The sequence below is a fragment of the Erpetoichthys calabaricus genome, chromosome 4, assembly GCF_900747795.2.
Source record: "Erpetoichthys calabaricus chromosome 4, fErpCal1.3, whole genome shotgun sequence".
Lineage (NCBI taxonomy): Eukaryota > Metazoa > Chordata > Cladistia > Polypteriformes > Polypteridae > Erpetoichthys > Erpetoichthys calabaricus.
The window spans coordinates 319,327,525-319,348,297 of record NC_041397.2 but is presented as its reverse complement, the minus strand read 5'-3'; the positions used below and the strand labels follow the sequence as shown (position 1 = coordinate 319,348,297).

Sequence of the window (20,773 nt, the reverse complement as noted above, 5' to 3'; positions counted from 1 at the left end):
GCTGTCTACCCTCCTCAGGTCAGAGTTCATGACTCTGTTATGAATGGTGAAGAGTTAAAGCAGGACTCATTGGAGAGCAGAAAGACAAACTTTACTATCCAAGAGCAGCTTTGGTGCTCATCTCACAATTGCACAGAGTGACCTGGATCATCTTCACGTATCTTCTAATAAAGACAGACAAGAACTTTGTGGATGGCGCAGTTCCAACTAGGTCTACTATAAAGTAACACAGCATTCAATAATAAGAACTTCATAGCTCGGGTTTCCTTTTTCTAATATTGTATTTTTGTGAAGGTCGAAGGCCATGAGTTGTGTAAAATATGCAAAAACAGAAAATACTAGGAAGGGGGTAAATAATTTTTCACATCACTTAAAACAAAACACAGGTTGGTAATGAATCCTCATTTCCCTAAATGCTGAAAGAACTTGCATGTGTTGCTTATTAAACAAATATAAAATTGTTTTCTTTTTTTTTTTTTTAATCAGGAACCGAGCATTTTCTTCTCATATGTAAATGAAGCTTTATCGTTTCATCTGCTATCTATAACCACCATGTGCAGTTCAGGGTCCGGGGGTCTATTCAGTCAGAAATGGGAAGAATCCACAGACCATCACTGAGATTACAATAAGATGGCAGCTTTCATTTCCTACCAGTCCTGTATGTCGAGTATATTGTCACTCATTACCTCTGTCACCTGCATAGCAAAGTGAGGTGACCTTCTGGACTCTGCCCAGACTAGCAGCTCTGTGATTTACTGATGAAGTGATCTTTACGATTCCTGAAGACAGCAACTCTGACAGGTGGCTGGAACTCTTGATAGCAGTTTAAGTACGAAGTAGAAATGCAGGGGACTCACAGATCCAGCTATAAGGAACACCACAGGGAGTTCTTATCACGATGTTATCTCTCTGCATTATCAGTAGACAGAGTCCTTTGTAGTCATCACTGGCTCTGAAACAAAAGAAGAGCTATCAGGCCTTCTCCTGATCTGACTGACCTTGTAGCCTCACATATATCACTTGAGTTTAGACATAAAACAGATGAAAGGCCACAAGGCTGTGCAGTAAAGAGGACTGTAAGTCAGTAGTGTGGCTAATAAACTGAAATTCAATACTCAATGTACAGGAACAGTCTGGAGCCTGACTTAGCCATGATGGGTGAATTAAACAAAATGATTAAGAACATTTATAACAGAAACCAAACACAGACCATGACACCCCAACACCCACCCCATTCTGAGTCAGGATCGTCAATGTGGATGATTGTATCTCAGCTGATGCAAATGAAACAACTCTAATTTTAAAAATATATATAAGGTACCGTATATTAGCACATAGTTCTCAGAACATTTGCTGACACACATTTTATGGTTTCATAGACATTCCACTACATAATATTAGTAATACGTAGTTCAAAAAACACTCAATATTTGTAAAATGAATGAATATGTCAAAGCCTTCATTGTGATTTGTGTACCTTCACCGTTTTTTCCGTGTTGATTGCCTTGACTTTCACGGTGACATCTAGAAATGCTGCCATTGCTTCCTGCTTTATGGCTGAATACACTTCTGATCATTTCCAGTAGCCGTCCTCAGAAACATGACTCGCTAGTTCACTTTATCAGGCCTCTGATGATTCTGAAGACTTGGCCTTTTCTATTCAAGACTAAAGTGCCATGGCCTCACTAGCCTTTATTACAGGGTGGCAACTGCTCTTCTCTGTGCGGCCATCAGTGCTGCTGTGTCTCTTGTGACCCTTAACTATGCTGATGATCTCATTTTAGAGCTCATTAAACTCTACGGCTCAAAATCTGAACTAACAATGTCATCATATTGTACTTAAACCATTAATAGGAAATGAAGATGAATTTGGGGCGGCATAATGAAGCTCTTCCCAAACATGTGGTGGGTCCGACACATTTCAGAGTTTGTCTGCTGTGTGCCAGACTGGCTTTTGGGCTCTTTCTAGTCTGGATAGTGTCCAGCTCCCTCTGTTGCATACTGCAGACAGGAATACAGTTGTATGGATGAGTGGACTCTTTATAACCAACAACATCCCATAATCTGCCTATTATATGTCTGCTATTCCACCTGCAGTTATCCACTTTGTGTCCATTCACACTCCTACCTCAGCCTCTTCGGCTCATCACTGTCCCTGTGGCACCCTGTGACCTCGTGGCACCTCAGCCGTGTGTTTAAGTTCAGAAATGACATTCTCACTTATTTACTTGTAGTTTAGTTTACTGCACTGTAAAGTGTTTGTCATTTGTAACTTATTTCATTATTGTCTTCAGAGCTCTATGAAACAACATTCATGGCTACATGTGGAAGGCCAGCATTAGTGGCAGGATTTAGGGAAAGGAGTCGATAAACATGAAGTCAGCAGTCACCGGCCATATTTATGTGATACTTATACAAAAACTGCTTTGTGATTCAATAATGTCAGAAACACACAAATTATTTTGATGTCTGTTCATCTGTTTAATGTTATTAAATAAGATAGTAAACAGTTTGTTTGTCTCCTCTAATAACAGTAAAGTGTCTTCTGTAGGTAACCCCCTTCTGCTCCTGCCTAATACGGTTTTGTAGCTCATTCAGTCAAAGTGAGACGTCTCAGAATGAAAGGAGTCTTCTTACCTCTGGGATTTCACAGGTTCAACGTCCATCCTGGTAGTTGTGTTTTCTTTACTGATGTCATCTCCGCCAATCCAATAATAATTCACTTTACTTTCGAAGACCTCATATTGATTTGATAAAAATTTCTGAAAAGAAAACATGAAATGAAGAAGTTGATGTACAGTTGAATTTGCGTGTGTCTGCATTATATTGAATTGTCTTCTCTTAGTCACAATCATTCAAAAGGTTAAAATAAAACACATTTTACCTCCTTTTTTGCTTTAATATATACTGTCCTGAGTCTCCCTTAATAAATGCAATGAACAGACAAAACTCTCAGTGTGTCACCTGCTTTTATAATAAACAGAGCTATTGTGTCACTTCTTGTGTCACTTCAGCAAATGGCAGTGATGTCCAACACAACTAATGTGTCAGTGTGCTAACAGAGATACTGAATACTGAATACGACATCCCAGGGGGAAACTTCACAAAAACCCCAGCCCCCCCAATGGATATGAACCAATGATAGAATTTGCTAGACGTTTAGACTGATTTGGGTCTTAACAGGGGCCTACCACCTCAGAAGGGCAGTTCAGTAGCATTCTGTGTTTTATCTGGAGTGATGCAATGGCCACCTGGTGATTTTCATGAAATAATGATGAGCAAATCTTAAACTGCATCATATAGTAAATCGACTAGCACATCACCAGAGACTCTTTGTCTATTATGAATCTCCCAGATATTCAAATTAAAAACCAGAAATGCATGTAAACGTATGGTAGAAATGGCAACTCTAAGAGCTCCTGTATCTATGAAAGAAGGAACAGCAAACTAGGATTCACAGCACGTCTGATGACATCAGTTATAGTGAATGAAGAAAGACGAAAAGAGTCCTCTAACAGAATCTTTACTTTCTAACATAGTGGTCATAATACTAAGGGTCTTTCAAGACTTTATTTAATATGGCAGTCGCCCTGAGCCTTTGAAATGCTTTGCCTGACTCTCCAGATCCATTGGAGGAATCTGCCTAAGACAGACATTCCTGCTTTAATAACATACTGAGATGACTCAACTTCAGATTAAGTCTTCTGGGATTTTTCTTGTGATGCACTTTCAAAGCTTTTTTTTTTCTTTAAAAAAACTGCGCTTGTCCTGACAGTTTAATTTACAGTATACACTTTTTCATGACAATCATCTTAAATCCACCTGCATAAATGACATACCTGCTCCTCTAAACTTTCAATATTCACTAGTCGTCCACCCCTTCTTATGCATTTATCACGGCTCTCCTTCCAGGGCAGTTGATTAAAGGAGAAGAAGTAACACTTGGACCTGAAGGGGACCCAGCCCGGTTTACATACAGGGCAAGTGTTTTCTGTGGAAAAGAAAAGAAAACAGCAAATGAAAAATGAAGGATTAGATGAGGAAGGAGCCCACAGTCTACTAACCCTGAAGTAGAGCACTGACCGTGAGTTGTGTTTGTAACATTACAGTAGAAGTCCTTCACATTACTGAACTCTTTGGATTCTTCATCATGTTTCTCCTTCAGAGTTGTGTACTGAGACTTCAGGGTATCTTTGCTTTCTTGAAGTTCACGATTCTCTCGTTTACATTCAGAACTTACATTAAAGAATGTTTCATTCAGATTACTGAAATCTTTGGACAGTTCATCGTGTGTCTCATTCAGAGTTGTGTACGGAGACTGCAGGGTATCTTTGCTTTCTTGAAGTTCACGATTCTCTCGTTTACATTCAGAACTTACATTAAAGAAGGTTTCATTCAGATTACTGAAATCTTTGGACAGTTCATCGTGTTTCTCCTTCAGAGTTGTGTACTGAGACTGCAGGATGTCTTTGCTTTCTTGAAGTTCACGATTGTCTCGTTTACATTCAGAACTTACATTAAAGAATGTTTCATTCAGATTACTGAAATCTTTGGACAGTTCATTGTGTGTCTCATTCAGAGTTGTGTACTGAGACTGCAGGGTATCTTTGCTTTCTTGAAGTTCCCGATTCTCTCTTTTACATTCAGAACTTGCATTAAAGAATGTTTTATTCTGATTACTGAAATCTTTGGACAGTTCATCGTATTTCTCCTTCAGAGTAGTGTACTGAGACTTCAGGGTATCTATGCTTTCTTGAAGTTCACGATTCTCTCTTTTACATTCAGAACTTACATTAAAGAATGTTTCATTCAGATTACTGAAATCTTTGGACAGTTCATCGTGTTTCTCTTTCAGAGTTGTGTACTGAGACTTCAGGGTATCTTTGCTTTCTTGAAGTTCACGATTCTCTCGTTTACATTCAGAACTTACATAAAAGAATGTTTCATTCAGATTACTGAAATATTTGGACAGTTCATCGTGTGTCTCATTCAGAGTTGTGTACTGAGACTGCAGGATATCTTTGCTTTCTTGAAGTTCACGATTCTCTCTTTTACATTCAGAACTTACATTCAAGAATGTTTCCTTCAGATTACTGAAATCTTTGCACAGTTCATTGTGTGTCTCATTCAGAGTTGTGTACTGAGACTGCAGGATATCTTTGCTTTCTTGAAGTTCACGATTCTCTCGTTTATATTCAGAACTTACATTAAAGAATGTTTCATTCAGATTACTGAAATCTTTGGACAGTTCATTGTGTTTCTCCTTCAGAGTTGTGTACTGAGACTGCAGGATATCTTTGCTTTCTTGAAGTTCACGATTCTCTCGTTTACATTCAGAATTTACATTAAAGAATGTTTCATTCAGATTACTGAAATCTTTGGACAGTTCATCGTGTGTCTCATTCAGAGTTGTGTACTGAGACTGCAGGGTACCTTTGCTTTCTTGAAGTTCACGATTCTCTCGTTTATATTCAGAACTTACATTAAAGAATGTTTCTTTCAGATTACTGAAATCTTTGGACAGTTCATCGTGTTTCTCCTTCAGAGTCGTGTACTGAGACTTCAGGGCATCTTTGCTTTCTTGAACTTCACGATTCTCTCTTTTACAGTCAGAACTTACATTAAAGAATGTTTCATTCAGATTACTGAAATCTTTGGACAGTTCATTGTGTGTCTCATTCAGAGTTGTGTACTGAGACTGCAGGATAACTTTGCTTTCTTGAAGTTCACGATTCTCTCTTTTACATTCAGAACTTACATTAAAGAATGTTTCCTTCAGATTACTGAAATCTTTGGACAGTTCATCGTGTGTCTCATTCAGAGTTGTGTACTGAGACTGCAGGATAACTTTGCTTTCTTGAAGTTCACGATTCTCTCTTTTACATTCAGAACTTACATTCAAGAATGTTTCCTTCAGATTACTGAAATCTTTGCACAGTTCATCGTGTGTCTCATTCAGAGTTGTGTACTGAGACTGCAGGAAATCTTTGCTTTCTTGAAGTTCACGATTCTCTCGTTTACATTCAGAACTTACATTAAAGAATGTTTCATTCAGATTACTGAAATCTTTGGACAGTTCATTGTGTGTCTCATTCAGAGTTGTGTACTGAGACTGCAGGATATCTTTGCTTTCTTGAAGTTCACGATTCTCTCGTTTACATTCAGAACTTACATTAAAGAATGTTTCATTCAGATTACTGAAATCTTTGGACAGTTCATTGTGTTTCTCCTTCAGAGTTGTGTACTGAGACTTCAGGGTATCTTTGCTTTCTTGAAGTTCACGATTCTCTCTTTTACATTCAGAACTTTCATTAAAAAATGTTTCATTCAGATTACTGAAATCTTTGGACAGTTCATCGTGTTTCTCCTTCAGAGTCGTGTACTGAGACTTCAGGGCATCTTTGCTTTCTTGAACTTCACGATTCTCTCTTTTACAGTCAGAACTTACATTAAAGAATGTTTCATTCAGATTACTGAAATCTTTGGACAGTTCATTGTGTGTCTCATTCAGAGTTGTGTACTGAGACTGCAGGATAACTTTGCTTTCTTGAAGTTCACGATTCTCTCTTTTACATTCAGAACTTACATTAAAGAATGTTTCCTTCAGATTACTGAAATCTTTGGACAGTTCATTGTGCTTCTCATTCAGAGTTGTGTACTGAGACTGCAGGATATCTTTGCTTTCTTTAAGTTCACGATTCGCTCTTTTACATTCAGAACTTACATTAAAGAATGTTTTATTCAGATTACTGAAATCTTTGGACAGTTCATCGTATTTCTCCTTCAGAGTAGTGTACTGAGACTTCAGGGTATCTTTGCTTTCTTGAAGTTCACGATTCTCTCTTTTACATTCAGAACTTACATTAAAGAATGTTTCATTCAGATTACTGAAATCTTTGGACAGTTCATCGTGTGTCTCATTCAGAGTTGTGTACTGAGACTGCAGGATATCTTTGCTTTCTTGAAGTTCACGATTCTCTCTTTTACATTCAGAACTTACATTAAAGAATGTTTCCTTCAGATTACTGAAATCTTTGGACAGTTCATCGTGTGTCTCATTCAGAGTTGTGTACTGAGACTGCAGGATATCTTTGCTTTCTTGAAGTTCACGATTCTCTCGTTTACATTCAGAACTTACATTAAAGAATGTTTTATTCAGATTACTGAAATCTTTGGACAGTTCATCGTATTTCTCCTTCAGAGTTGTGTACTGAGACTTCAGGGTATCTTTCCTTTCTTGATGTTCACGATTCTCTCTTTTACAGTCAGAACTTACATTAAAGAATGTTTCATTCAGATTACTGAAATCTTTGGACAGTTCATCGTGTGTCTCATTCAGAGTTGTGTACTGAGACTGCAGGGTATCTTTTCTTTCTTGAAGTTCACGATTCTCTCTTTTACATTCAGAACTTTTAGTAAAAAATGTTTCATTCAGATTACTGAAATCTTTGGACAGTTCATCGTATTTCTCCTTCACAGTTGTGTACTGAAACTGCAGGGCACTGTTGTTTCTTTCATACTGGGACTGTAGGGTAGCTTGAGCCTTGTATTTACTGTTCAAGATGTAATTTGCATTTCTTAACTGTTCCAAGTCTTGCTCTTTACGATTTAAATTTACGAAATCTGAGGAAAACAAGCCATTTCGTACAATCAGTAATACAGAATAATATATCTTTTAGGTTTGAGTTAAGAATGCTATCAGATTTGTAATGAAAAAGAATCAGTTGCCATGTTTTCTGCTCATTTTACTCCATCAGAGTTCGTAACAAAGCATGAAGATTTTGCCTTACTAGTTTTCAGTATGTAACAGCAGCTATATTTTTCAATCAAAGTAAAAAAGGTATGAACAAGCTGAGATGCACATTGTTGTTTTTTTGTTAGTTATGTCAAGTCTCAACAACCAGGGCTCTCACCTGACTTCAAACAGTCCACGAGACTCCTCTAGTAGTTTGTAACCCAGTATGGCAGAATGGCAAGTGAAACACAACAGGTTTTGAAAGTTAAACTGGAAAAGCAAAATAATAAAGTGTGTCCTTTGGTCACAACTGAGGTAAGCTTATCGTTTTCAATTTTTTTTTTTTTTATTTCGACCACAAGTGGTGCAGTCAGAAGGTTTTTGTGCCTTATGATGGCAGAAATCGGCCAACCTGCCGGAATCAGTCCAACAACTGGCGGACCAGTTAAACCAGTTACAAATTCACCACAGACAGACCTATCAGAAGCCAAATGCATTGTACAAGGACAGGGACCAGCCCAATTGAAGTCCCAATGTATACATGGGATGACGAGGAGTCATACCTGCTGATTTCTGAGCGCACTGCTGCCCGACACTACTGGCCTCAACAGGAATGGACACAGCTACTCGATTCTTTCCTAACAGGGGAAGTGCAACAAGCGTATTATGATTTGGAGGAAAACAATGAGTGCATGATAGCACAAGGTTAACAAATGGTAAAGTCCTAGCTATTGGCTTCACAGCAGTAGGCTCTGGAGTGCAGCCTTTTAAATGTGTCGATAAGCAGCAAGCAGCCTGCTATCATATCCCCCCAACGCCACACAAGGTTTTTTCAGCTCATGTCTGTTTACCTGCGTGTCAGTTGCTTAGAGTTGTATACAGTGAGAAGTCAAGCAAAATGACATCTTTAATAAATACTATATCGTTATTTGGAACACATGCATTTCTTGTGAGTTTTGTGTCTACAACAATCTATGTAAACACATCGTTAAAACATAAACATTTGTTTTAGTAATAATTGACAAAATGTAGGCATGAAGTGTATAATGTGAAGCCTGAATTCCAAATATCAAATAAATACTTTCATAAAAGGTGCAAGTATAACAAAACAAGTGCGCTTTTATGCAAGAATATAACTGTAGAAAAAGAACCCACGTTAGGGTGTGACATTGACACGTCTTTAACATGACCGATTTGGTGGCGTAACAATAAGAACTGCTGGCTGGTAATCAAAAGGTTTACTAGTTCGATCCCACAGGACTCTGTTTTGAGAAGTCAACTGCTCTTATTCTTACTATTTTAGAATAAAAACATACTTTTGATTTGAGTCTGTAACAGCCGCTGTAAATGTATGGTACTTGTAAAGGTTAGCGTTGTTTTTTTTTTTTTATTCAGCTTTATTATCCCAGTTACGCTCACACTTCCTCCGATCTGACACTGCTGTTTTCACATAAAGACGCCTTATAACAAAGGTCCGAGTTCGATTCCCCGTTGGGGAGAAAGTGTTATTTTTTTTTTTCTTTTTAACCACAAATGGACATAAAATTTATAAATTTGTATGCACTGTCAGTCAATCACATCTTTATATTTTCATGTGGGATGCTCCTTTTAAAATATTTTTAACAATTTGAGAATGCATTTAACATGAACAAGTGTCCTTATAACTGTTGTTATTTTTAAGTTCTGTAAGACATACACTGACAGACAGAGCACTTAATAATGCACAGGCAGAGAAGTCATTAGATAGATTAACTGGGGAGGCACTGTGTAATAGAAGATATAAAACTGTCAGGAGAAAAAACACAGCTAGATAGCTAGATAGATGTGAAAGACACTATATAACAGACGCTGCCCAAAGGCAAGCAGGCAGTGAGAGTACAGATAAATGTGAAAGATACTAGCAGACAGGGAATTCACTGTATAATAGCAGACAGACAAGACAACAGACAGATAACAGTATCACACAAAAATACTGTATATATATTTTTTTATCTCCACAATTAATCATCAGACGCTGCAGGCAGGCAAGCAGGCAGTGAGAGTACAGATAGATGTGAAAGACACTAGAGAGAGAAGGCACTGTATAACAGATATTAACAGGAAAGGCACTATATAATAGGCAGACAGAGAAGGCACTAGACAGATAGATAACAGTATTAGCTATATAGTAGTTTTGTTTTATATAAAATGTATATGTATTTTACAACTCAGAGAATTATGTCAAAAAGAAATACATTAAATCATATATCAATCGACACACACTGTACGCAGGCAAGCGGGCCGTGGGAGTGGAGATAGATGTGAAAGACGCTAGATAGATTGTATAAAATAGGCAAAAATAGCGACCACTTGATAACAGTATTAGCTATAATCAATGAAAGCAGGAATTAATCAACAGAAACAACCGCGATTGACATTTTAAACTTAATGATTTACTTAAGAAAAAAAAAAGAAAAACGGCCAGCACGTCTATGAAGGCAGACGCTGCAGGCAGGCAGAGCGGCGTAAGCACAGAACAGCGCCCCCCGAAATGGAAGTGGCAAAAAATAGACCGCATCGGTAGTGGTTTAGCACTGGTGACTTTATACGCTGTACGAAGTAAGTAAATAAATCAAGGTAAACAGATAAATATCAGTGTACTTTGTATATAAACACCAGATAGAATGTTATTTACCTATTTACCTTGATTTATTTACTTACTTCCTACAGCATAAAGTCGCTTGTATACTGAAGAATCTATAGCTGCATGTGGAAGGTGCCTTCGCTATTCTTTGTATATAAAAGCCAGATCGAATGTATATTTACCTTAATTTATTTACTTACTTCCTACAGCGTAAAGAGAATAAAAGTAAAGAGAATAAAACTGAATAAAAAAAAAACAATGCTAACCTTCGCCTTGAGCATGGTAAAGGTGCTATATAAATAAAATGTATTATTATTTATTATTATTATTATTATTATTATTATAAGTACATACATTTACACCGGCTTTTACAGACTCAAATGAAATGTATGTTTTTATTATAAAATAGTAAGAATAAGAGCAGTTCACGTCTCAAAACAGAGTCATGTGGGATTGAACTCGTGACCTTTTGATTACCAGTCAGCAGCTGTTATCGTTACGCCACCAAAGCGGTTACATCCAAAGCCTGTCTATGGCGCAAGTTCTTTTTATGCAGTTATATTCTTGAATAAAACCGCACCTGTTTTGTTATACTTGTACCTTTTGTGAAAGTGTTTATTTGATATTTGGACTTCAGGCTTCACACATTATACACTTCATGTTTGCATTTTGTCAATTATTACTAAGACATGAAAAACATTTGCTTTTAACAATGTGTTTACATAGATCGTTGTAGACATGGAACACACATGAAATGCATGTGTTACAAATACCGATATACTATTTATAAAAGGTGTCATTTTGCTTGACTTCTCACTCTATACAACTCTAAGCAACTGACACGCAGGTAAACAGACTTGAGCTGAGAAAACTTTGTGCGGCATTGGGGAGATGCGACAGCAGGCTGCTTTCTGCTTATCAACACATTTAAAAGGCAAATTTAGAGGTGTGAAGGGTTTTAAGGTGGGACGGAATTACGAGTTTTTCCATAAGCTTTGGTAATTCTAGTGTTAACAGGACCAAAGCTATGTAAGGCAGTTTACTTATGTCCAGAAGAAGACACCATCTCTTGAAAGTTCCTCACTTTTACAGTTCAGGAACTCGAAGGGGCATAATCAGTTACCCTCAGTTGGCTTCCTCTCAGAGTTCTGGGTGATTAGAGATACAAGAGTTAACAAGCACACTCCCTGGTGTCCCAGGGTGGTCGTGCTTAGCTCAGATAAGCCCAGAAGTGACCCTCAGACACACATGCATGGCAAGTGCGATGCAGTAAGTAAGAAATAAGTCATTAGATAGTTCATAAAAAGGCAGTGCAATTGTGGAGGTGAAAAGCAGTCAATCAATAATTTAAAATCCTGTTTTGAAATGATTCAAGGCACAGGTAAGTCTCTGACAAGATAAGCACACCTATCTCAGTCGATGTTGTCTGCACACACAACCAGCTGATAATGAAAGTGCATCCAGCAGCTCTTATTCACTGGAGAGAAGCTGTCAGTCTTGAACAAGCTTAGGGCACACCAAGGCTGCAGGGCTGATTCAACATGAAGGGGGAAATGAATAACAACGACTGAATCCTTATGTTCCTTTAATTATTATGGGAAATAATAAGGAGTCAGAGTGAATGGAGAAGATGCAGTATGATGTGTTTTACGGAGGGAAAAACAGACTTTAAAGTTACTGAGCCAGGTCTATATTTTGACAAGTCTGGAGTCCTACAATGTACATTAATTGTTTTAATTTTTATACATATAAATTTTCTGAGCTGCAATAAATGTTCATTTTTCCTTAGAGACAAATAAAGCATAATCGAATCTACTGTATTATTCTGAAAGTTAACTAATGTTAAATATACTGAGATTACTTATGGAAGATGATGCCAAAATTTAATGCAGGACCAAAGCATAGTGTCACAGAAGTAAACACAATACATCTCATATAAGAGTAGTTTTAGATATTAGACTGGGATTATCTCACAGAAATGATTAGCATTGTACTAGCTAGCTAATGGCCTTAAAGATGAGAGGGGCTGGATGCCTGATTGACAGTGCCCTGTCACACAGAGATGGAGTTTCAGAAGGGTCTGTCTGCATTACATCCATCAAGCCTGGGAAGATTCAAGAATGCAGATGACTGAATAAACTGCAGTCCCATTCAGAAGATGAGGATACTTTTTGGTTGATCACTAGGAGAAGGCAGGGCAGTAGGAAGTCTGAGCAGCAATCCTAGCTGTGCTATACGATGGGGATGGCACAAGAGTAGCAGCTTGTAAGAGTGGGGAAAGTGCCGTTATAAATGTTAGGCTTCCTGGGATATGGGGGGAGATTTGTCATTATTATTTTAACAAACCCATTGTGGGGCTTAACTGCTATTTATTATGTGTGTTAGCCTCTACATCTTAGCATTTATAATGACATATTTAGTGAGAGTGGTTTTAAATATTAGCTGGTCACACACACATGCTGTATAACTAGGTTATGAAGGTTTATGTTACAGTAAAAATGTAGATATGTTAAAATCTTTTGCCATTAAAGTCATTCCCAGGTTAACGTATGATATTAGGTGTCTGTAAGAGCCATTTTCCTAGTTCTATAAGATTCATGAATATTTATTAGATGACAATGCATAACCTATGGGAGGTTCCTAAAATCCCCGTAAATAGAATCATATTGGTAAATTCTTTCCATTTGTAACAGCTTGGAGTAAACATTATTCTTCAGTTAGTTAGTGACAGCCTTGCCATAAATAAAGTGTGGAAGGCATAAGGTTTTTAACCATGCCTGCGGGCCTACGAGCCTTTTGAGTGTGTGAAACAAGTCTCTCTAAGAAAACAGTGCTTATTTAAGTACTGTATCGTATGCTTAATGTATACAGAGGAAGAAATTAAGAACCTTTAAGTAGAGAAGAAGAAGTAAAGAACCTTTAAGTAGAGAAATAACTAAAGTTTTTCAAGAAAAGCTAAGTTTATAGAAGATACATTTTTTCCTATTTTTTTGCCCTTCTTATTCTACGTGTGTAACTATTTTTCCTTTATTCTTGTGTGGATTATTTGCTTTTAACTTTCACTAAATATTTTTTAAAAAACGAACTTTTGGACTGAGTGATTTCTTTCAGCACGCATCTTATCCAAGCTTAACCACACCTTATTTCGGCAGTTACACTAAAGTTAAAAACCTGCCTATAAAGTTTAAAAACCATCTAGGATTGAATACAGCCTAAAGTTAAAACATTGTCTCAAGTTAAGAATCAACCTAAGAGAGAAAACTTGAAATTTCCTTGGATTATAAAAGAAAGCAAACCTGCGTGTTCTACGCTTGAGATCAGGCCACGAAGAAAGAATACAACGACGACTTGAAAAAGACTGAACAGGTACCTTTAATCTTTGTCTTCCATCGGAGTTGGACATATTTGAGAATTGCTAGTGCTCCTCGCAAGACTGTATAAATTATAAAGGAGCTTAAACACCTAATAAAATCGTCATGGCACCTGATTCCGGCATCCCGAGGAAACATCTGCGAGGTGTGAATGAAAGTCGCTTTGAATATGACGTTTCAACAGCTGTCTCCATGACGACAGAAAGCCGTTCAATTCAGCGACAACTAAACTTCAATCAGTAATGGATTACAAATACAAACAATTTTATCGTCTGATGAAGATCATAAGGGATTTACAACAAAATGAACTTAACTGGAAAAATATACAAATAATTATCGAGAATCAGTTCTTCAACCTGAGAAAGGAATATAAAAGGTTAAACGACAAACTTTCATCTATCCATATCAACGAAGATACACGGAAAATGCTACAAAAGGACTTTGATGCTAAAATGGAAATTTTTCGTACATTTTCAGAAAATACAATGGAATGGGCTTTGGAATTACTCCATAATAAAAGGCTTGATCAACGACCTGACTTTTCCAGTATCCAATTCAAGGATTATAGAACAAAAGATGACATTTCCCCTACAAATTCTGCAAGAACTAGAAGTCGTAAAAGTACATCAGCTACTTTAAGTAGTGTAAACAGATCTCAAGAGGCAACACACGCCATGCTGTTGGCTAAAGCAGAGAATCAAAGAAAGCATCAGGCTCTAGATATGGAAGAAATGCAGTTAAAAGCTATGAGAAAGGCTGAAGAAATGCAGATGAAAGCTCAACTGGAAGCTAAAAGAGATCAATTGGCTTTAGAGGCAGCCATAGCAGAGTCTCATGCAAAATTGAGAGCTCTTAAAAGACACAATCCAAGTACAGACAAACCAAATCCCAATAAAGTTCCTCAGAAACCAGATGTAAGAAATGAAAAGCCACAAGAAGCAAATATTTGTGACTTTCTGTGTAAAAATGAAAGTAAAAACAATTCTCAGCAATTGCTTTATGATCAACAAAATAAAGTGTCAGCGCCTCTTCAACAATCGCTTTATGAACAGTGTCATGATCAACTGAAAGAACAACAGTGTAAGACTCAAGTGCCTTACGTGCCATACAGTAAGATGTTTGACGGCGATCCCTTGAAATATGTGGATTCTTTTGGAGCATTTGACCGAGCTATCGATGAGGCGATAGAGAATCCACGAGATAAATTGGACTTTTTGGCACAGTTTACTAAAGGCTCACCTCACAAGATTGTTAAAAATTGTAAATATTTGTCACCAGAAGAAGGTTATGAAAAGGCCAGAATGAAGCTCGAAAATCTTTATGGAAACCAGCTATGGAAGGGAGAAGGTCTGAGCGATTATGCAATCTCTCCTAGCGGATATACAAACATTATGCCCAATTTACAAAACGGACAACAACTTGAAAGTAATGTTAACCTTTGTAATAAAGTCTGCAAAGTTCCTCAAGACCTACTAGCCCCGTGGCAATGCAAAGTTCAGAGTATTGAAAGTATGGAAAGCAGGCAAACCCCTCTCACTGATCCAGTGAATGTTCTGGACGAACAGACAACATCAGCTTTGAACCCCGTGTTCAGCTCAGCTCTACAAAGCCATACCTTCGAGAAGGAAAAGGACAACACTGATCAAGAAAAGTATCTTTTTCAAGGTGCCCTAAGAGAAAACAGTTTTGTTACAAACTTTACTGCTGCTGATGAAAAAATGGATACATACACCTCAGTCGAAAAGGCGGAGACAGTTGGACGTACACGCGGTAAGCGTTGTCTTTTTTGCAATGAAAACCACGATCTTAACAAATGCAGTGCAATTCAGACATTAACTTATGAAACTAGAATTGACTTTTTGAAATCTAAAGACTTATGCTTTAAGTGCCTTAAACAAGGACATTTTAGTAAAGACCGTGAAGAAAAGATTAAATGTCAAATATGTTTTCAGTTACATCCAGTAATTCTGCATATGAATAAGAAAAAAGGCACTGACGATAAAGCCGGACCTCCTAAAAAGGAGAACGTTAAGTCGGATGAGAAGAACATTTCTTCTGCCCATATTTCTGTGGAACCGATTGAGACTTGTACTGATACCGGGGCCGGTGTCTTAGCTGTGACTCCAGTTAAAGTTAAGTCTGAAACGAGTGAAAAATGTGTAGAAACATCTGCTCTAAAAGACTCTGGCAGCTCAGTTACATTTTGCACAAAAAGTTTACAAAAGCAGTTTAATCTTTCTGGAAGAAATTCTCACATCTACATCAGCACTGTACAAAGGGACAAAGTAAACAGAATGCAATTAGTAAAGTGTACAGTCTCAACGGAGTTACAAGTCTGTGCGATAGAAGAAAATACATTTTTTGATACACAAGAAGTGTTCACACTAAACTCTGTACCAGTGAAAAGGGAGAACATCCATCCATTTTCCAACCCGCTGAATCCGAACACAGGGTCATGGGGGTCTGCTGGAGCCAATCCCAGCCAACACAGGGCACAAGGCAGGAACCAATCCCGGGCAGGGTGCCAACCCACCGCAGGACACACACAAACACACCCACACACTAAGGCCAATTTAGAATCGCCGGTCCACCTAACCTGCATGTCTTTGGACTGTGGGAGGAAACCAGAGGACCTGGAGAAAACCCACGCAGACACAGGGAGAACATGCAAACTCCACGCAGGGAGGACCCGGGAAGCGAACCCAGGTCCCCCAACTGCGAGGCAGCAGCACTACCCACTGTGCCACCGTGCCGCCCAAGGGAGAACATCCCTAAAGAAAAAGATGTCAAGAAATTGTCTTATTTCAAAGATGTGCATTTACCCCGGATAAAGGCTGACCAAAGCAATAATATTGTAATTACAATTCTATTATTAATATTGTTGTTGTTAAGTGCAAATGCTCACAAAGTCATAGAGCCATGGCAAATCACAAATAGTGAAGATGAAAGACTTTATGCTGTGGAAACATTTCCTAGATGGATTGTTAATGGATTGATAAAGGACTCAGACAAAGAAAGACTGCAACGTTATTCAGTAAATCATGTGACAGTAATGGAGATAGAACAAATGTTACTCCAGCAATACAATTCAGACTTTTCAGAACGTAGCTGTGAGGAAAAGAAGGAAATGTCACAGGAGGACATTAAATTCATGCACATAACTTCAGATACTGACAGACTAGTGGATGGACATTATTGCATTAACTGCCTTTTAAAGATGAGACTTTTAAAGTGCCAAACAATCACTGTGTTATAGAACAACGTGCTATTGGACTTAAAAGGAAACTTAAAAAGAATCCAACATTCCTTGAGGAATACAAAATGACAGTGCATCTTTTTCAGTGCTACTTCGTCGCCCAGTTGTGCCTCTTATGCCTTAAGAAGAACAGCAGAGGATGCCAGAGGCACAGCACCAGAGGAAGCAGTTAACAATGTGCTAAATAATTTCTATGTTGACGACTGTTTAAAGTCAGTTGATACAGAAGAACAAGCCATAAAATTGGCCAAAGATCTTCAAACCCTGTGCTCAAAGGGAGGATTTTATCTTACAAAACGGATAAGTAACAGCAGAGCAGTCTTGCTGTCAATCTCTGAAGAAGACAGGGCAATAGAAAAAAAAGACTTGGACTTAAGCCATGACTTGTTACCAGTTGAAACAGCCTTGGGTGTCCAATGGTGCACACAAACTGACAGTTTCAAGTTTCAGGTAAAGCTGTAAAATAAGTCTGTCAGTGGTCAGTTCAATATGCGACCCACTTGGAATTTTAGTGCCCATCATATTGCCTGCCAAGCTTATTCTAAGAGAACTGTGTAAAGAGAAATATGCTTGGGATCAAGAAGCGGAAGTTAAGTATGTTCGGCAATGGAAAAAATGGATGGACGATTTGCAGCTACTTGTGGATTACAATGTAAAGAGGTGAATTACACTGCCTGGATTTGGTCAAATAATGACCGCACAAATGCATCATTTCGGAGATGCCTTGGAAAACGGGTATGGCACTTTTTCCTATCTCCTTCTGACTAACAATGAGAGACATTGTTCATTTCTAATGGGGAAATCAAGAGTGGCACCACTAAAACCTGTCACTATACCAAGGTTAGAACTCACAGCAGCAATGGTAGTGGTCAAAATGGACAAAATGTTAAAACAAGAACTAAAAATTCCCATGCAAGAGTCAATCTTTTGGACAGGCAGCACCACAGTAGTAAGGTACATTGCAAATGAAAGTGCACGCTACAAAACTTTTATTGCCAACAGAATCACAGTGATAAGAGAGCACACACAACCCTCGCAATGGAGGTATGCAGCATCTGCACAAAATCCTGCGGACCAGGCATCAAGAGGATTGACAATACAAAGCTTCGTCAAAAGTAAGACTTGGACACAAAGCCCAAACTTCCTGCTAAAGCCAGAACACGAATGGCCTAAGAGACCAGATGAAGTGGACCCGTCTACTAGCAAAGATCCGGAAATTAAAAGGCGTGTAGTAAGTTTTGCAATTGTAGAAGAAAAAATTGAACCAGTAAAAAGACTTGTGGAGCACTATTCTGAATGGTTCGATTTAAAAAAAGCAATAGCTTGGTTCCTTAAGTTCAAAGAATTGCTAATACGTCTGAATGGAGAGAGAAAGGCAATTCAATATACAGTCAGTCAATCTGGACACAGCCCAGAAAAACAAAAGACACTAATCTCAGAACATATGAAGGAATATAAATCAACAATGAGGCAAAAGCCACTGTCTCTAAATGACTTTTCTAAAGCAGAAGACAAACTTATGTGCCTCAGTCAACTACAAGCTATGCCAGAAGAGGCAAAACACTCTGCAATTTTTCAGAAGAATTCACATATTGCTAGTCTCATTATGCAACAAGTTCATAAAGAAATTGGACATTGTGGGCGTAATTACAAGATGCTACACCCTGTAACTCCTGGGTAAAGACAATACCAGATGCAAAATGGGCAGTCAGAAGAGTTTGTGTGCAGACCTAGACCAGCACACTGGACATACCTGTGAACAAACTGGAAACAGCAAATGATTGAAATGATTACTTTTTCTTTTTGCATGCTTAATTTTAAATTTCTTAAGCTTAGTGTTTTACAGTAGAATTTAAGTTTTAAGTTTCTTAAGTTTAGTGTTTGTGTTTTTATAATAGAATCTAACTTTCTTAAGTTTTAAGTAAGGTCTAAGTTCTATAAAGTAGTGAAGGTTCTTAGTAAGTAAAGTTAAAGCAATTGATTTCTGCCCTAGCATAAACAATTAGGGGCTGGATATCTAAGAGCCATTGTCCTAGTTCTATAAGATCCATGAATATTTATTAGATGACAATGCATAACCTATGGGAGATTCCTAAAATCCCCGTAAATAGAATCATATTGGTATATACTAGCCATTTCTAACAGCTTGGAGTAAACATTATTCTTCAGTTAGTGACGGCCTTGCCATAAGTAACTGTGGCTGCGGGCCTACGGGCCTTTTGAGTGTGTGAAACAACTCTCTCTAAGAAAACAGTACGTATTTAAGTACTGTATCGTATGCTTAATGTGTACAGAAGAAGAAATTAAGAACCTTTAAGTAGAGAAGAAGAAGTAAAGAACCTTTAAATAGAAAAGAAGTAAAGGACCTTTAAGTAGAGAAATAACTAAAGTTTTTCAAGAAAAGCTAAGTTTATAGGAGATACATTTTTCCCTATTTTTTTGCCCTTTTTATTCTACGTGTGTAACTATTTTTCCTTTATTCTTGTATGGATTATTTGCTTTTAACTTTCATTAAATATTATTTTTTAAAAAACAAACTTTTGGACTGAGAGATTTCTTTCGGTACGCGTCTTATCTGCACTTAACCACACCTTATTTCAGCAGCTACAGTGTCATTCATGCGTGACAGAGGATTACCTTCTAGGTTTATCGGAGGCAAGAGACACCAACAATGCCAAGAGGAGGTGCAGTCGCTAACATTATTGTTCATTTGTGACCCACTGCAGAGAGAAGACACCTCCTGAGGGCAACTGCTACTGGCCGAATGACCAGAGTGGACAACCCAGAGAATGGAGTCTCATATCGAATCCGAACTGTAAGCAGTACGGAGCTCTCGAGGACGACCCACTCTACCGAGCTGATTTTTGTGACTAAGTCAGTTTGATCAAGGGGGGGGGGGGGGGGGGGGGGGGGGGGGTGTATCGTTTAATTAAAGTGCATATGTCCTTCTTAAGTTGGCATATGCTGGGTTTATGTCCAAGTGTCTGTTGATGGCGTTTTCATCTGATAGCCAAGACTCGGCCAACTCTTTGGCACTTTTTGTACTGGCCTTAAATTTTACTTTTACGTTGTCCCAGTTGAATGTGTGTCCTGTCGATTTAGTATGTGCATATATCAAAGATAGTGCGTCCTTTCTTCTGACGGCGTTGCGATGTTCCTGTACACGTGTTGAGATTTTTTTTGACGTTTGTCCTATGTATACCGCTGAGCAAGAATTGCATGGAATACTATAAAACTGCGTTTCGTGTTTATAATGTGTCAGAAGGCACGGCACGCACCCTGACCAAGTGGGGCATCAAAATAGCACATAAACCCACCAACAATCTGCGCACGGTCCTGTTTAATGCTAAAAACAAGAAATCGACAGCCGAAACACGAAACGCAGTTTATAGTATTAAATATATATATATATATATAAAAAAAATATATATATAAAATATATATATAAAATATATATATATATATATATATATATATATATATATATATATATATATATATAAAATATATATAAAATATATATATATATATATATATATATATATATATAAATAAAAATATATATATATACAGTATATATATATATATATATACAGTATATATATATATATATATATATATATATATACAGTATATATATATATATATATATACAGTATATATATATATATATATATATATATATATATACAGTATATATATATATATATATATATATATATATATACAGTATATATATATATATATATATATATATATATATACAGTATATATATATATATATATAT

At 37.4% G+C, this 20,773-nt stretch overlaps 1 protein-coding gene across 1 annotated transcript in view; it reads right to left on the bottom strand.

Annotated features, from left to right (window-relative positions):
* The window catches only part of LOC127527610 (coiled-coil domain-containing protein 18-like), a 14,092-nt gene extending 169 nt beyond the window's left edge, over nt 1-13,923 (bottom strand). The window contains exons 1-5 of the mRNA XM_051926727.1: nt 13,842-13,923; nt 8,299-8,373; nt 4,084-7,623; nt 3,840-3,991; nt 2,638-2,762 (exon numbers count right to left, since the gene is read on the bottom strand). Of these exons, the coding sequence (XP_051782687.1) occupies nt 2,638-2,762; nt 3,840-3,991; nt 4,084-7,623; nt 8,299-8,373; nt 13,842-13,923 (3,974 nt within the window). The remainder of the gene's footprint in view (nt 1-2,637; nt 2,763-3,839; nt 3,992-4,083; nt 7,624-8,298; nt 8,374-13,841) is intronic.
* Nucleotides 13,924-20,773: the final 6,850 nt, after the last annotated feature.